This window comes from Paralichthys olivaceus, chromosome 19 (genome assembly GCF_024713975.1).
Source record: "Paralichthys olivaceus isolate ysfri-2021 chromosome 19, ASM2471397v2, whole genome shotgun sequence".
NCBI classification, from domain to species: Eukaryota; Metazoa; Chordata; class Actinopteri; order Pleuronectiformes; family Paralichthyidae; genus Paralichthys; species Paralichthys olivaceus.
Genome location: NC_091111.1, coordinates 8,146,403 through 8,164,416, shown reverse-complemented (window position 1 = coordinate 8,164,416; position 18,014 = coordinate 8,146,403). Strand labels below are relative to the sequence as shown.

The following is an 18,014-nucleotide window of genomic DNA, read 5'->3' as shown; positions in this document are numbered from 1 at the left end:
TTGTTAATCCACACATTCTTCTTTCTCAATTTACCATAATCTAGAAAGAACCTGTGAAATGTGTGGCAATTACCATGCTGCATGCCGGCTGCCACGTTTCAAGTGTCCACAGCATTCAATTTGCCAAACAGAAGACTGCAGAAGGCTGCGGCTCAACGGAAGTTTTCATTCACGAACGAACTTGACAAACTTGACACCAGTATTTTTGATTGAGCAGGAGCAAGAGCAGACACTGTTTTCTTCTCACTGACGAGGATTAGCGCATAATTCTGCCCTCGTTTTTTTTTTCCAAGAGTTTTATTGTACTCTTTGCTATGGCGTTCACGTTTCAGCTTAGCTGGTACCCACTGTGCTGCATTAAGAGAATTAATGAAGTTTTGATGCGCTTTGAAGAAAATTGTGTTGAATTTTTGGCTGAATTGATTATGATTATGCAGAGATGACAGCCCATATCAAAGGTTAGTAGCTTTGCTATGCACCAGCGCTGACACTAAAAAGTAAACAAAGGATTTAGACTCGAAGATGCCCTTCATTAATTAGCAACACTCTGCGGATCTGCTGCCTCGTGCGAGGACGGTGTGCTCGGATAGAAACAAATTGTTGGATGCAGAAATTAAAAGGAAAAAAGACTGGTGCTAATGGCCTCTCTTAAAGCAAGGTTAAATTACTGTTGTATATTCACACAGCATCCTCATGGTGAACTTGTCCCCTACTTGGCCCTGCTTTTAAACAAAAATAGAAATATTTGCTGTGTATAGTCTATGTGAAATATTAACACACATCTACATAATATCACTGCCTGAGTCATTTAAAACTCTTGAAGAATGGATAATGCAGCACTTCCATTTGCCCCCCCCCCAGCAGAGAGTGGTTTACTGCCACGAGCAGCAATAGGTCACAGTGATCCTGCTGCAGTTTGGAGAGCAGCAGGGGTAGATACTGCACGTACCGTTTGTCTTAGGGCGGCCCAATTATAGCACGGTAAAAGCAAATAAGCCCAAACTGTGCAAATGCTTTTTGGTCAGCAGCTACAATTATGCAGCATTTATGAAAATATAAATTTTAACTGGTGCAGTAACATGTAACAACTTCATCTGCAAATCAGAGAGAAATCAGTGTTGCATTTAAACAAGGTCTGCCCAAGATAAAAGACAGTTTTCGACTTGAGAGTTGTTGTTTTTTTAAATAAGTATTAAAATGTCCACAAAAAGATTTTCCACATTGTAAAATTGTTGGACTTCATAGTCCATCAAAATATTTAAGAAATTAAAAAACATCATGTAAGTACTTTATGCTGGTAGACAAATACACAGACAAATGTTGCAGTTTTCCAAAAAATATAATTGCTACTGGAGATATCTTATGCCAATTTGGCTGGTGCAGCAGTGTCTTTACACCGTTTCTACACAGAGAGGCGTAGCGTGGGCTGCACATTAGCAAGCAGCAGCAGCACCAGTGCTCCATGTGCATCTATGCAGGTTCCGCTCAGGCCCAGTACCGTGTTGTAGGTCACCTAGGTTTGGGAAACACTAATTGCATTCATAAGAATAAACTTGAAGCGTACAAATAAGCTGCGGGTCACATTGACAGGGTTGTAGCGTGTAAGATGGACGACTAAGAAGCGCGGCTGTTCCTCTTCTCTCTGCTTCATTATCTTTATGCATCGGGTCTCTTTTTGCTCACACAGTGTCTCTGAAGAGTGAAAGTCATTTGTTAGTGTACAAAAAATTTCTATATTTATCGTGAGATGACATGACATTAATACTTGATGATGCATTTCATTGCTGCTTACTGTGGCTTTTTACTCATATATAACAAAACTTGTTTGTGTGTCACTTCTTCAAAATCTGTGATGGAGAAGTATTTTTTCCCGCCTCCTAATATTTACCCATGTCAACCCAAGTTAACCCGTTAACATTTAAGACACTGATTGAAACCTAAGCGTTGGAAAGGAATGTTGCTATCATCTGTTGCCTTTTCCACAAACCCGGACGCATATGTTGCATCTGGTCTTAATGGGTTACGGTAAAAATGCATTTGGTACAGAAATTAAAATCTGTATAGTAAAGACACAAATTGTTTCCACAATCATCATAAATGTGCTGTGGGTGGAGTAGAGCTCAAGCTGCTGAACATGAGCCACAACATTCCCCACCACTATCTACTGTATCATAAAGTCACATAAATGCCCAAACATAACGTAAAAACTAAAACTATGTCAGGAAAACAAATCAAAACAGTATTTGAAAGGTTGCTGCTCAGGAAAGGAAATGTGATCCCCAGCAGAAGTGTGACAGAGCCGTGGCACGACTTGAATGCAATGCAGGAGCATCCAGTGGACATGGGTGAATGTGGAGAGGAGGGAAGATGCCAAGAGGACGGCTGCAAAGTTCCCTCTCAGTCTGAAAACAAGGATGAAGACTTGCTGTAAAGATGACAAGGCAGAAACATACAAGAATAACAAGAAAAGACTAAGAAAAACTGTTTCACTTCAATCAGCAGCCGCCCGGCTGTCTGGTCTGACAGACGATCTCGGGGGAAGAGAGGAGGAACAAGACCTCCAGACTATAAATTCAGGTGGCCTCAAATAGCTATGATGAATAGTAAAAAAAATGATGCCTAGGGTTTAAAATTCATTATATCCTTTGATACTGCCCCAGTTAAATCAAGAATGATATACATCCATAGTAAAACCAGGAGACTGTATTTTTGTAAAAGCAAAGGTGTGATTCTTTGAACCTTTGAATGGCATCGTTTCATAGGGAAGGTCAATACCATGACCACTTACTGACAAGATTTCTCTCCTCTGACATGCAAACAGGAAAAGGTCACCTCCTCTCAAACTCTGCTGCCCCCTCCCCTCAGTTTCAATGACACTGGACAAGGGTCACTTACAAGGAGAGACAGATATTAGTGACACTCACATGGAGAGGACATGCGTCTGACGGCGAGGAGAGGGAGAGAATAAGACGCTAAGGCTTCAGGAGAACGGCACACGCTATTGTTAATCTTTCCCGAGGTAGATTTGCTTTGGCGAGTAGTTGCATCATAGGATGACACACACTGAACGAGACACTGAGGGAGACACTCTGTCTCTTCCTTTCAACACAATTTATTCAGAAAAGGCTATTATTTCTGATTATGTAGAATTATTTTAATAAAGCGCTGATTTTCTTGATGTCATACAGCACTTTCATGTGTTCTTCATCTTCAAAGGCGACCACATAATGAAGAGGTTATTAGGGCTTTGGTATTGATAAATCAATCATTCTGCCATGTTCTCACTTCAGAGCCAATTCTCCTCTTCAGACTCTAGTTACTTATTAATAGTTGGCATCAAAGCCCGAGTTTAAAAAGCACAAACAATCTGCTCTTGAGTTTCTAGATTGCCTTGACACAATTTGAGTATAGAGGGGAAATGTGTCCACCGTGTGTACATACCAACACACACCCTTGACTCTGTTGTGTTTGCCAAATACACAGACCTTTGCTCGTCTTTTTCAGCGTGAGAATTTACTTTATTAACACAAGCCAGCCCTTCGTTTGTTGTTTGCTCCGCATGCCTGTCGGTATGCCCCCCCTGCCTTATTTTTCTTTTGGCCTGTCTCATGGTGTGTAAGCACAAGCCAATCCCTCTGAGATGCTTTTCTCGCCTCCATTTCCAGGTCCCAGCATGAGCAACCCGCCTTTGGTGGTGAGCCATGTGCAAAGCCGCGTTTAGTAACTTGATCAAGGGACTGAGGTACAGTCCTCTGAAGCAAAGAGCATTAGAGGCGTGAAAGAACGACTCTGGCAAGTCAACAGCTTTGATATGTAAAAACCTGCATCTGTTGGCTGGCAGAGGCAACGCCACAAGGAGAGGTAGAGGGAATGGCAGACGTTCGCCTTTAGAATTGTCACACTAATAGAATTGCAAACGCCAAAATCCCAAGCTGTGACACACTAATGTTCTTAGTCAAACTGACTTGGCATGGTCCAGGGGCTTGAGAGAGGAAGTGGAGAAACAGAGAGAAAGAGAGGGAAGACGGAGGCATAGAGTGGTGTCCTGTCCTAGATACCAGTGTCTGTCAGAGTGAGAGTTATCAAGCTCTACTTCAGCACAGATGCACAGGAATCTTTTATCCCAGCTTCCTTCTGTTCCCGCTCGCATCGTCCATGACACCTGCCTGATGCAACCATGCGACTGTCCCCCTGAGCGAGGGCCTTGCTATCTGACATACATCAAAAAGACACACCGGGATAAAGAGCTACCGTCTGGGCAAAAGTAATGAGCAGAATTACATGATGATTGTTTTTAATTAATTTTCCTTCCTGCATCAAGAAGGCCCGCAATGCTGGCCCCTGAGGCCCACTCTAATGTGAATCATATTAAAGCGATTCACATTAGCCTAACGCCAGCAAATTAATCTTTTGCATTACGGCGGGGCTCGCACACACCACATTTGGGGATGAAATTTTAATAACCCTTTTTTATGGAACAATATTGAATTGACCAGCTGCATCAAACCCACACCAGAAAAGGTCAGCGGATATGTAGGTTGTAAACACGAGACTTCACACAATTTAGACAGAATAATTCATAACTTGGTCAATGACTGAGCTAAACCTATTAGCAGATCACCAGGCTACTCCTCACACTGAAGAGTCTACATTGATTACCATTATTGTATATGTATTTTCATAAATTATCCCCAAGTTTGAATAACTGTATGCTAATGCAGATGGTGCTTAAGTGTATTGTTTGATTGCTGCGGCTGTTGCGTGAGGGAAGGAGGGCGCGTTGGTGCGGAGCAGTGTTTCCCTACATTATTCAACACAGGGACTCATTATAAATCAGTTGAATCAGGGTTATCATTTTATATTCTGTATATAACTGTTTGACTTCCTAATGAATGTCTTTTCTTCTATCAAGACTTAATGGTGAAGCGTGTTATGTTACAAAGGATATTCTCCCTGAAGGATGCATTTGCTTCCATCCAAAAACAAGGCCTTTGTTTTTCTTTTACACTCCCACGCACGGCTGCTGAACACGGTTGTGAGCAAAATGTAAAATATTTCAGACTGGAGTGCTGCTATGTCGCGTGTTAATCCGACACATGTCAACAGGCAGTGAATACATGGGGAACAAGGAGAACCGATGTCACACCAGGCATCAGTAGTGGAAACTGGGCCCCGTTCAGATCTGGTATTAACATGTGTCTGTCTCCTGTGACCGCTTGCGATCAGATCTCACTCCCGCAGTCTATATGTAAATAAACACTTATAACAATTCTGTTTGCAAACACCAAATGCTGTTGATTTTTACCCAGTCTGACTCTACAGATGTGTCCAATCACAATGTTTGTACTGTGTTTGTCGGCGTGAGCGAGAGAGAAATCGAGCGAGTGGAGTCAGGAGGGGCTGACTGAATGAATGTACGCTGTTACGAAGAAAGATGTTCCCAATGTAGGCATCAGTCATTATGTGGTGATCAGTGTTGATGTCGTGGCCACAAACAAATCAGCGTATAGGCAGATTTTGATTCATAGTGAAACTGTAGCAGGTCGGAAGACATGATCCGAGTAGGTGGTCCGTTCTTACACTTCTTCTCCACCACATTTCAGAGAGAATATACGCTTTATTAAAGATTCTACATAAAAACGTGATCCAATGTATAATTCATCATAAAGATAAGACCAGTTGTTCTTGACCTTTTTGACAGCAGCAGACCCTAGATGAGGCCACTTGTTAATGTTGCAGCGTCTAGTGGTTAATAATTCTGCTTGAGGAGAGATTTCCTCTTCAAACTTCTCAGATTTACATAATTAAATTATGCATTATTTTGCAAATATATTCCAGTAAAACTGAAAACAAATGTGTGGAGAAGAACAAATACTTTTCTTGTTCCTATAATCAACTCATTATAACCTAGATTTATCCTGTGGGACTGTTCTAAACTACATATAAAGTAGTTAAAGTAGCTCCCCCTTCACCCACTAGAGCAGTTAATGCCATTGACACTCTGTTCAAACAATGTAATGCTCCAGTAATGAAAAAATGCAGTGGTCTTTATTTACCTCAGTGGCAAAGCAGACCAGACCTTTATTCAGGACAGGCTTATTTTTATTTCTAGTTTCCCCCTTTCACCATTTTATGAAAACTGCAAACTGTAAACTCCCTCCTTGTTTACCCTCTGCCTTCATTAAATCTGTTTAACGTCCATTTACACAGCTCTAATTCCACTCTTGATACACACTCTGAAATATGGCCACATTAAAAAACTCGCAGCCTTCCTTTTATAGGTAGACTTTTAATGTGTTGAGTTTTGTTGACAATAGCTTAACACTGATTTATCGTACAGCAAAGAAGACAAGCGTGGAATTAATAATGAAAGAGTATGAAAGAAGGATTCCTTTATTTTTTTTTTTTTACCCTGCTTGTAATAGCAAGAATTTATTTGTTAGTACTTGCCACAGCCGTGGTATTATTTCCTACTCAGCAGTTATTCATACACCAGTTTATTACCTTAACGTTATATTGTGTCTTTATTCTTCTTTGCTCTAAGTGCTTTTATTTTTGATACATAGTATATTTTGCTAGTAAATATCTGGCAGTTTTACTTTAATGCAGACGTTTTACTTGTAACACAGTATTTTTATATTGCTGTGGTGCTGTGGTGCTTCCCACCTGTGATGTACTACACCTCGCACACCAATGTCAGCTGGGATTGGCTTCAGACTCGTCTGACTCAGGCTATAAACCACATCATTTGGTCAACACAAACAGAAATGAAGGAACTTAAAGCTGTCCAGTTGTGATCAGATCTCTCAGGACGGATGTTGACACCAGGTCTGAACAGGACCATATCTAATGAAAGGATGAACGTATTGGAGTTTTTATTTAAGTAAAAGATTTGCATACTGCCATCTAGTGAACCATAAGGGAAGACTAAACTTAAAAGACCAAATTAACATTCAGATGCATAGGAAGAATGCAGGTAAAAATACAAGCTTCACTTTTCAGTCAATTTTAGTTTTTACTATTGCCCACAGGCTTGCATGTCTTTCTCTCAATGCACTCACCTGAAGTGCAGGGAAGGAAGATTGAAAGCCATTTTGACTGAAGTTGAAGTTTACTTTAAACCAGTCAAGCGGTATTTCAGAGATGCAGGTGCACGCATGCACACAAATTCACCTCAGCTTCCTCCTCCCTGTAGATGGCAGCCCACGTGGACTGTGGGGAAAAGGCCTCTGTGCTCCTAAATGTTGTTTTTCTCCACTTTACTGTCAACGTATCCACCGGTGACTGATGATGGATTACTTCTCAGCCAGTGCTCAGGGTTTTCCCTCGGCCTGTGACTCACAGCAACTCCGAGCCCTCTCCCACCTCTCGCTGCTGCACTAACCATAGTGAGCACTGCTCAGGGAATATTACAGAGGACCTTTTCGCTCCTTTCGCCTCATGTTTGCTGGGCAGCTGTTCCACAGGAAGATGCACAGGGGGGAGATGAGGCATGTGCCCTTGTTTAAAGGATGTTTTTGTTACGTAAGATTTTTTTTTTTTTTTTTCATTTTGCTGCAGACCCCAACCCTGTCTTCATTTTGTCTGTGTGAATAGAAATGCACTTACTGCAATTTGGTGTAGTGCCACTCAGGGAGGCTCTGGAGCTGGGCTGTGATTCACCGACACACACAAACCTACAATTTGAATGTGATAAGTAGAGATTCGGAGTCTCTAGGAGTCACAGATAAGCCACTGGCTTTGGGTAAAAGCCCAGGAAAGACTTGTTTGAAGGAGGAGCTGATTGCTGTTTCGTTTTTACGCTGATTAAGGCTACTTTACTCTCCACCTCGTGAACTGTATCGGCTGACCAACTCTCTCGATTTGAGTTAACTTCTTCTGTCACCTAGTTTGTGATGATTTATTATATTTCTCATTTGAGCAACTCATTATCTCATCAAATGGTGTGTCATTAATTATGGTAGCTGCTCTGTGAATTGCAGGATGTGTGATAATTAGCATAGAGGGCAACAAGTAAAATCCCACTGTTATTTTTAGGTGTATATTATTTTGATCTTTGCTCTTACACCTCTGGATGACCTGCCCTGCTCTATAGCCTGGGCTGAGGTTAACTCTATTATGTGCAACAGACAAAAACATAACAACGTAATAACACAGTTAGCACATTCAACATTCAAATCCTTGTATCTTTAAAAGATTTATTTCAGCATCTTCCAACAAATATGGCTGTTTGAGTTTAAAGATAATGACATTAATTGTGCAATCAAATTATGTGCTGTAAATTTTAATAAACTGTTTGTTTAATTGCATATCCTATCAAGTTCAGAAGGCTCAGTAATTATATTATATTATCTGGTGTGAATAATGTAGAAGATTATGTTGCAGATTCAATCAGGTAATCAGTGATCTGTAACAGATTACATTTTGAAAAGTAGCATCCCTAACCCTGGCTGTAGCTCCCCGCCTCTCCTTTACTCAGAGAGGAATTATGCAAATTCAGGCCATTAAGGGGCTCTGTGTCGTTCTGCCTCTTCTCTCCAGTGTTCGCTGTTGTTTTTCAAGCCCTGCCGTGACTTTTGTCAAGAGTCTGTGTGAGCATGTCAAGAGCAAAGATGCTTAAGATGGGGAAATTATTCGCAACCAATTTCAGTGCGTTCGCAGACAAGCACTTATTTTTGTCCTCAAGAAAAAAAACCTACAGATGCATTTGTCCCCTTGCACATGAATCAAGCAAATGTTTAACAAATACCGAAATTCCATCCAAACCATTATTTATAGAACTTATCCTCTGAGTTTTTCCCAGACCCTAGTAAAAACTTCAGAGGATATCAGAATGAGCCGTTGTGAGAACACAATACATCAGGATGCAGACACCAATGAAAATGTCAAGAGAGCGTTTGATCATAAGAGCTGATGCCTTTGTTGATGTGCTATAAACAAAAACATGTGATCTCCGTCGCCAAATCAATACGCTACGTCCTTCCTCTGCCTCACCACCCCTCACCTCTGGAGATTTCTGTGTTGTCGTAAACACGTCTGCTGTGTCCACTTGTATTAGGAAACCTCTAGAGAAAGTCCGGACCCAGTTGAGCAGAAATTCTCCATTTCACGTCTGAAAATGGCTTTAAAGACCATTCACACCTATGGACAATTTATAGACCTTAATTGACCGAACCCCATTCTTTGGACTGTGGGATGAAGCTGGAGTACCCAGAGAAATCAATGCAAACTCCACTCAGAAAGACGCTGGCCATGCTGGGATTTAAACCATGGCCCTTCTTGCTGTTAGTGGACAGTGCTAACCGCTGCACAAAATTTACCAATAGAATAACACATTTTATGTTGCATCGAGGTCATGTTCAGCAGCTGAATGCGCTCTGTGACAACTGGCTAAATAATTCACTGCCAGGTTGTCTTGGTGGGGAGAGGTGAAGCCTGTCACTGAAATAAGTTATTAATTTTACATTTTGAAAGCTTGAGATGCACTTCATCATGCTGTTCCCAATGTTCTGTGAAGTGTGGCTGATTTCATTCAGAACTTTGTTCTATTTTTTCTGCAAAATTGATCTTCCCGCACCCTCTTGCTGCTCTCCCCACTGTTGTTTTCATGCTTGGTTTTTCATTTATGGTTGAGTAGTATTGACTCAGCAGAGCTGATTGTTTAAAGTTTATTTACAATATGCTTAAATCTCACTTTTTCCTTCTGCTCAATAGTCCTTTTCATGTCCTGATGTTAGAGTGAAATATTTCTGTCCCTTCTATGTATGATTCAGATATCTTGTCTTTGAAAAAGCTGTGATTTTCTAACCATGTGTTTTTGGTCTAAGGTCAGAGTTTTAAGAACATCGCTCAGATCCATTTTCCTTGTTTTCACTTCCATGACATGTCCATGTTTAAGTTTTTAAATAAATGTATTAATTCTTCTCATACCTAATACTTCTAGATTTATTATTCTGACTGTCTTTTTTGTCTTCCAGATCCTTTTCTCTGTTAATGAAATTCCTCAGGGTGTTACAGACAATCTAGTCTGAGCAAAAGGGCCCTCGTCTGAATAGTGTCTGGCTTGTATGGACTTCAGTGCATCTTCCTCCTACTCAGTCTTTTTTTCTCCTCTCCTCTATACCCTCTTTTAACAACTTTTTTTCATGTTCCTTTCATACTTCCATTGCATCGACATCCTTGACAGACCTTTCTGTCCCTATCAAATATTAGCTGAACTCGTCTGAGCCTTTATTTCTCTTGTGCAGACCCGCCGACTGTAGAACCGGTTTACTCCGAGATGCGTCAGGGCCTTGGGAGACCTGTGGTGATGACCTGCAGGGTGCTGCGAGCCCACCCCTCCCGTGTGCTAAGGTTTGAGTGGCTTCTCTCAAACCGGCTACTCCACGCCGGAGCCTTCGACGCTCAAAAAGATGAGACAGAGTACACGATCCGCAGCCTCAATCGCGACGGCTGGGGGGAGTACACGTGTAATGTCATCAACGAGGCCGGTGCAGGCAAATGCACCTTCGAGGTCACAGGTAAAGACTTGTCACATTATCCTTATTATTGTAATGTATATTATCACACTGTGCACATGCACTTTACAGAAACAACACTGGCAGATTCACATTTTGAGATTCTTAGTAAACTGTGAGCTTTATGATGTGATAGTGGTGAAGTAAAGGATTGTTTGGTTGTTGGCACCAAACTAGCTCGACTATGTTCAGGGAAAGATCATGGTTTGTGTTATCATACCTTTATCGTCATGGTTACAATAATAAACAGGCGTTTAAAGATGGTCGACATGACTGCTCTCCTAAAGGATTCTGATCACCACCTGGTGGTTAGCTGCTGTGTATGCCTCCTCTATGTTACTGAATGGGACATGGACCAAATCAAAATGTGAAATATACATCAACAAAAAAGTTTTATCACTGTGGTATGTGTGTTCAAGTTTAATTTTTCTGGTAAGTTGTTTTAAATTAGTTATTTCATGCTATAGAACCGGGGGGGAAACGTCATGATTGACAGCTAAGACTGACTGGTGATTGGTCGAGCTTGTGTATTGCAGGACCTTGTAACTGTGTCTCCATCCCAACAATTACTCTGTGTGTGTTTATATTAGGATATTAGGGCTTCTTTTTTGTATAGTGGGAAGAAGTGGAGACATGTTGTTCATCTTAATGTCCAATCTGTGATTAAAAGAAACAGATGTTGACTGTCAGTTTGAAATGGTTAACAAACAGCAGTCTCCTGTGTTAAAGACCAGTGCTTCTGCAGCTACCTAGAGAATGAAGCTAACATTCGGTCTGTGAGTTGTTTGAAAACGCCTTCACAAGCTCCCTTTTAATTTTCCAAGCTTTTAAAACAAGAATCCTCTAAAAAGATTTGTATGCGTTTGATAACTACATATTTATATAGTAGAAAGACCTTGTAATGTTTGAAGATGTGGAAGTAAGAATCTGCCTTGTTCCTGTTTTGCAAACTGGGGCAATTGTTGTCCTAGTTTTGTAACTTTGAGGAAAAATGCAGGATCAGAATCAGTTTTCTTTCAAACAACATAAAACCCTTTTTCAGCTGCCTAGCTTATTAACTTGGACAAGTAAGGCAGTGGTTAAATGTGTTACTGTGTTATATATGTTATATTTGTGTTATTGTTTGTATTCTCAAACAGTATGTTTCACTTGGAACATTGTTTACAGTATGGTATGTGTAGCTTGGATGACAAGTTTGAAACAAACAGATCCTGGAGCAGCTTCCACTGAATGCTGTTTTTTTGTTGTTATGAGCAGGATTTATAATCCAACCAAACGTACGTATGAAAACCGATCAGTCTTGGAGGAAAGTTGTAACACACTAGTTAGTCAGACTTTTCTGAGATTTGCAATTTCCATGAAACAACAGTTTAAATTAAATTAAAGTTAAATAAACTAAAACATTTGCTCACATCTTTTCACTTTTTCAAAGGTTAAAAACAACAATAGAATCCAATCTTATGCAGCTCATGCGCTCATGTTCAGCTACCATATGATAATTCCTGTTATTTTAAAGTTACAAAATGTACCACAGGCCAGATTTCAGTTGGTCGATCAATAACCAGAAGGTCGACAGTCGGGCAAGCTACTGAACCCCAAATTGCCCCTGTGTGTATGAGTGATGTATGATGGAGAAAGTGCTGCACTGACGTATGAATGTGTGTGTGAATGGGTGAATGACAAAACTGTACTGTAAAGCGATATATATCTATATATAGCTCTATATATATCCAGAGAAAAAGAGAAATTCTATCAAAGAAATTTTGTCAAGCCTGACCTGAATCCGAACAGGCATTGGGCAGGACAGGAACTTGTAGCATAAAAGATCTGGTAGAGAGCCCTGTGACCGAGCCCAACCCAAACCCGCATCTGGTCCTGATAGGTCCACAATCTAATGCACACATCAGTTGTTAAACTTTAAACTTCCTTTATGCAGATGTTTTCCATTCACTCTCACATCTGCATGTCTACAACCAGTTCCCCAGTTAGACAGCTAGAATCGGGCTCCGCAAACACACAAAGCTCCTTGTTGCTCCGTGTTTCAGGGGTGTGGATGCCTTTGTATGTGACAGAAGATGAATGAAATAAAAAGACTGACAGAAATAACATCATAGATTGTCAGTCCAAATAAACATCGACACATCAATGGGACATGTCAATCATGTCGGCTCCTTCTCTGCCCTAAAGTACAAAAGGCGTTCTGTCAGATAACACGCACTTGGCCTCTTCCTTCTACCTTTTCAGATTGCCTCTGTTTTTGTATTGTTGGTTTTTTTTCACAAGTACCATGTGTCCATCTCCTACTTGGTTGTTATGACAGGACCAAATTAGTTTGGCCACACTCAGTGACCGCAGGAACTCTGGCCAAGGATTCAATCTCCCAGACCTCCCATTACAGACAGGAGCTGCAGGGTCACAGGAGGAGTATTTGTCACTTTGATCCTCTGCCACTTAGGTCGCTCTCCTTTTTGATACTGTCCATTTCTCTCTATCTATTGCTGCCTTCTAATCATACCTTTTCTCCGCTCGATTTCTCGATCACCTTACTTTCTCTTTTTCCATGTTGTCTTCCCCTCATTCTTCATCCTTCTCATTTAAAACGTCTCTCCCCCTCTTCCTGTGTGTCATAAATCAGTACGGAGACAGAAGCAGATAGCACCCTCTAGACATTTGTTTTTCTCAACAGAGCAGGGGTTTTGCCTTCTATTGCTCTCCCTCCACTCCCCTTCTTTCCTTTCATCCTCCAACCCTCCTTCCCCTTCTCTCCCACCATCGCTCCATTCCTCCCTCCCGATGCTCCAGATTCCCACCATCTGGACTCAGTGGTTGCCAAAGGTATGGAGGCAATTTTAGTAAGCCCCTGAGTGCATGAGCATGGCGCAGAAAATCTACTTGGTTCCTCCCATCATCTATGAAATCTGGTGCGCCCTATTCCCTTAACTCCAGCTCTTATTCTCTAACATTTTTTGATTTTTATCCTGAAACCCACCAGCCACAGTGTGAGATCCACAATGTTCTGTAGTGTGGTTGAAGTAAATCATGTGCTGGAGAGGCAGGTTTCAGCTCCTCTATGACTTGTGTGCCCACTTCAAGATGAAGCTCATGAAATATTTGTTGTGGTTCTTACATTCAGGTGGTGTCTTGGTTTGCTCACTTTACTGAGTAAAGACAGGTAGACGCCCCAGTGGAAATCCCTTCACCACTCTCTCCATGACTCCTTCATAATGAACATATCAGTCCGGAGTTCTGGCAGGCGGAGTCAACACGGCGTGGAAAACATACACGTTACCATGCCGACAGACACATGCAAACACACCAAAGTTGGGCAGGAGGCCACTCTCAGGACAATATATTCTGAAGCCTCAGAAATGATGTGTGCCAGGGGAGCATGTGTGTGCATGTGCATGGATGCCCATGTGCTAAGCCATTGGGACATCTGTGGAAACAGTGAGTTGGCTGTAGTGGCCAAGTTGGCCATTAAATTGTGCCAGGGGAGAAACTCCTCAGAGGGATGTAATGTGTACCGCTGAGCTTTGGCTCATGCTCTCTGTCATGGGAACCCTTAGTGGGTTTTTTTTGTTGTTGTTTTTTTTATGTGTTTGTTTTTTCATGCTTTTCCCAAATTGCGAAAAGAAAATCTTTGGGTCTTCGGGCTGTGTTTTTGTTCGTATTTCATTCTAGTCTGATGCAGTGAGTCTGCAGTTTATTTTACATCCTGTCCTGAGGCTACAAATGTGCACTGAGGAAGCAGAGATAGGGTGAAACACAGGTCTTGTATAACGCAAACCTGAAAAATAAAGGGGAAGTCCAACATTTAACTGTTGCACTCTCATAAAGGTGGGGCAATAAAGACAAGACAGTCAAACTTTAAGGAGCAGAAGTGAGCACAAAAAATAAAAAGACTATCAAACTGATACTGCAAAGCTAGTCCAGACATCTTCCTCTTCCTCCCCCCTCACTGAACATGCTTCTGAACAACATACAGTTTCAGAAATGCACAAAGAAAGTACAAATTATATTTCTCATTCCTCTCTCACATAATCCCTCTATTTGGCAGTCCGTCATCAGTTAGAAGAGGAAGAAAATTCTCAGGGACAATGTTCACATATTCTTTGTATGTATTTTGAGATTCTGAGTAATGATGTTCTTGTAAGGCTCCAGTTTCTATTTTTATTGTAACTGATATTCCTAATGATGCAGAAATCACATTTTGGAACTCGGTGCCTGAAGTTGGCTGCAATCAGATATCTTTATTTTAGGAGAGAATCTTATTTTCTAAGATGTGACTCACACAATCTCTTTTTAAGGCTACTTGGATGGCTTCTCTGAATTCAGTCTTTTTTATTACATTATGACTTTATCCATCATCCGTTTCGAGTAATGTTTTTTCATTTTGATTTATTTATTTTTCCGATGCTTGTCTGGCTCTTTGAGGTGGGTTTTAAATAACCTCCCTAGACACCTTTTTTGAGCTGCTACAATTTGATGCTTGGGGTGTGATTTTTATCTTTATCATTCATTTATCTTTTCAAGCAAAAACAAAAGCTTCATAGATTGTACCTTCACTCAAGCATAATCTTCTACATCGGCTCCAGCTTCCAATGGTGGAAAGATAAATAATTGGTGCTTAGGGTGTGATGATCCTCCTTCAGAAAAAAATAGCGATGTAAAACAGATTTTACTCCACCTCACTTCTGGATTAATTCAAAAAACAACCCCCTGCACTAGTCTAGATTAGTAAAATTAATCAATAATATATCAGTAGATACAAATTTTTGATTTGCTGTTTCATAATTGAAATAATATATCTGAAAATAGTGTGTAGCCCACAGGTTTCAGGATGCCAGCCCATTGTCAAAGTCAAACAAGGACAAACTTCAAATGAAATAGTCTTCAAATGCACAACAGTGAGATTTTGTATAATTGAACCTGGTTAAATTATGTTAAACCTGAAGGTTACTGTTCTCAACAAGTCTTTGCAACAAGGCACAAACAGTTTGGATCAATGAAATGGCCTCGCCAACTATTTAAATTCAATGCCACTTGTTTATTTAACACACAGGTTCCTGTGGTAGATATTCTCATTACAGTAATATCTGCATTTGTAGAGATGTTATACAGGGCTGAAATAATCTTTACTTCAAAATAACATAATTTTAAAACCACATTATCTCAAATTAAAGACTATTTTACACAACCCAGATTGTGACTAAAGATTTAAAGTAAGAATGGTGCCATATTGAAGAAAAACTAATTCTGACATTTCGAGACTAAAGTTGTAATTGAGAGGAAGGTCGTAGTATTACAAAATAAAGTCATGATTTAATGAGATAAAAAGTCATAGTATTTTGAAAAAAAGAACAAATAATGAAGAAAGGAGCCAAGGGAAGTCACTGGCTCTTTCTGGATCCAAACTCTTGAACCAGTCTCATTGTTTCTTTGGAAAATGCAAAACCTCTGAATGTTATGCAGATGTAACCAATGCTAGCCTTAAAGTCAATGACTACCAAAAATGTTCCCCTCCACAAAAAAAAAAATTCCTACAAGTCTGTGTGGGTCTTCAAAAACAGACTAGTTTTTTTTCACAGTCGAGATACTTATGATGATGTGGAGTAGATGAGTCAACAGTATTTTTTTATTTGTGAAACTGAATAAGTTTATATTTTATAACTGTATAAGTTAACAAGATGCTGCACATTCCGAATTTTAACACAGGCCACAGGCTCATCTTCTAATATTCTAAAATGACACATATTATGACTTTATTTTTTAACATTATTCTTATAATATTGTGACTTTATTCTCAAATTTCTCAGATATTTTTCTTTCCTGTTAAGTGGCACTCATGCCTGGTTGTATTAAAGGGACTGTCTGGTAAAATGAATAATTCTGTCTCAGCGTTGATTTCCAGATTCCAGCATCTCGGCTATGTGCCTTCATAGTCTACACCCAGGTCACATGGGTTTAACTTCAGCGCCGCAGTAAATGGAGAATGACGTTGAATGCTTTCCACAGCTCTAAGAGACATGGTGACAATGATGGATCCTGTAGGTAGTAATGACTGACATTACATGGTCAGAGTAAAAAGGCAGCATATGAATAAAGTCATCTCTGCTCAGACTGAGAGTCTGTCAGGCTTGAAGGACAGACACAATCTATTCTGACTCCTGCAATTTTCTCTCTTTTTATTTTGATTTTCTGACTTGTTTTTGCGGGTTCTGCTTATTTCATATCAGAACAATACAGCAGTCGGTGTAGAGCAGCCCACAGTGTGCTCCGACCATGAAGGATACAATCAGGAGCAACACAGTGTGAAGACAGAACATCACGATTTGCCATTAGAAATGTTTTTATTCTTTTTGTTAAATGGATTAGGAAGTGACTCGTTTGGAGTTCAACGTCCAACATTTCCCTTAAAGGAGAAAAGCCACAGAGAGAGATTTCACTCTCCATCCCAGAAGGACACAACCAGACAATAACCACTGAGTCCTCTAATGTCTCTAATGCCTTCTCCCTATAGTCACGTGGCTATTTGTGCGGTGGTGGTGAGTTTGTCTCGGCCAGCTGTGCGTCCATATGTGAACATCACTTCTGCTACAAAAGCCAAGATCACACATCAGCCCTGTACCATATAGCAACACTTACCATATGGTGGGACAAAGTGTTTTCCTGTAGAAGAAAACATGTTCGCAGACCCTTAAAAAAAAATGAAAAGGAAGTCTGCAAACAAGGTCAGCCTCCTGCCTAGAGGCTTTTTCACTGAGCTGTTATGAATCATTGCATTGGTTCTGCAGTTATAAACAGGATTTCAATAAAAATCAATTAAGTCTTCTGTATTTTGCGTTTGATGTCTCCCACCCAGGGTTAACGGTTTCAGGCAGTGTAAGTGGGTTAGGTAATGTGCTTCACCAGACGTAACCTTTTATTAGGAGTGAGGGCCATTTTGCTTAATTAAATTGTGTATTTGAAAAGACGATGATTCGCCAGTGAATTTGGGACAACGTCTTCGCCTTTGCTGTGAATGTGCTCTCAGGAAGGTTTTATTAAAATAGAGTTTTCTCCAAATAATACATACGACTTCGTAGGAAACACTTTAGTTAAACAAATGCAGTATTTTATTACTTTTAAAGGCACAGTGTGTGTACTATCCTGTCCTAGAGTGATGTGTTTTTAAAACGAGTCTGCGTCAGAATCTTTAAAGAAGATTTGTAAAAACACACATTGGTAGAATTCAGTTTAATTAAACTTCCGTGCCTTTGCTATACTTTAAATTACAGCCTTTATCTTTTCCTCGCTGTACAGTTGTACACGGCATGAGCAAAACTGACACTATCTGCCAGACTGGCTTATGTAACATTTGCTGTACAGTGTGTTGTAAACACAGCTGGCTCTATACAGCAAAACACTGCCAAGTGAAGTGCAGACACTAATTATCCTTTGCTTTTTTATTGTTAGGAAATATGGTTTTCTGGTTGCATTAGCATTTCACCAAGACAT

At 40.4% G+C, this 18,014-nt stretch overlaps 1 protein-coding gene across 2 annotated transcripts in view; it reads left to right on the top strand.

Annotated features, from left to right (window-relative positions):
• LOC109632544 (MAM domain containing glycosylphosphatidylinositol anchor 2a) overlaps nucleotides 1-18,014 on the top strand; it is a 240,666-nt gene that overhangs the window by 186,267 nt on the left and 36,385 nt on the right. For both annotated transcript variants that reach the window (XM_020091880.2, XM_069514662.1), the window contains exon 12: nucleotides 10,248-10,520. In XM_020091880.2, coding sequence (XP_019947439.1) covers nucleotides 10,248-10,520 — 273 coding nt within the window. The remainder of the gene's footprint in view (nucleotides 1-10,247; nucleotides 10,521-18,014) is intronic.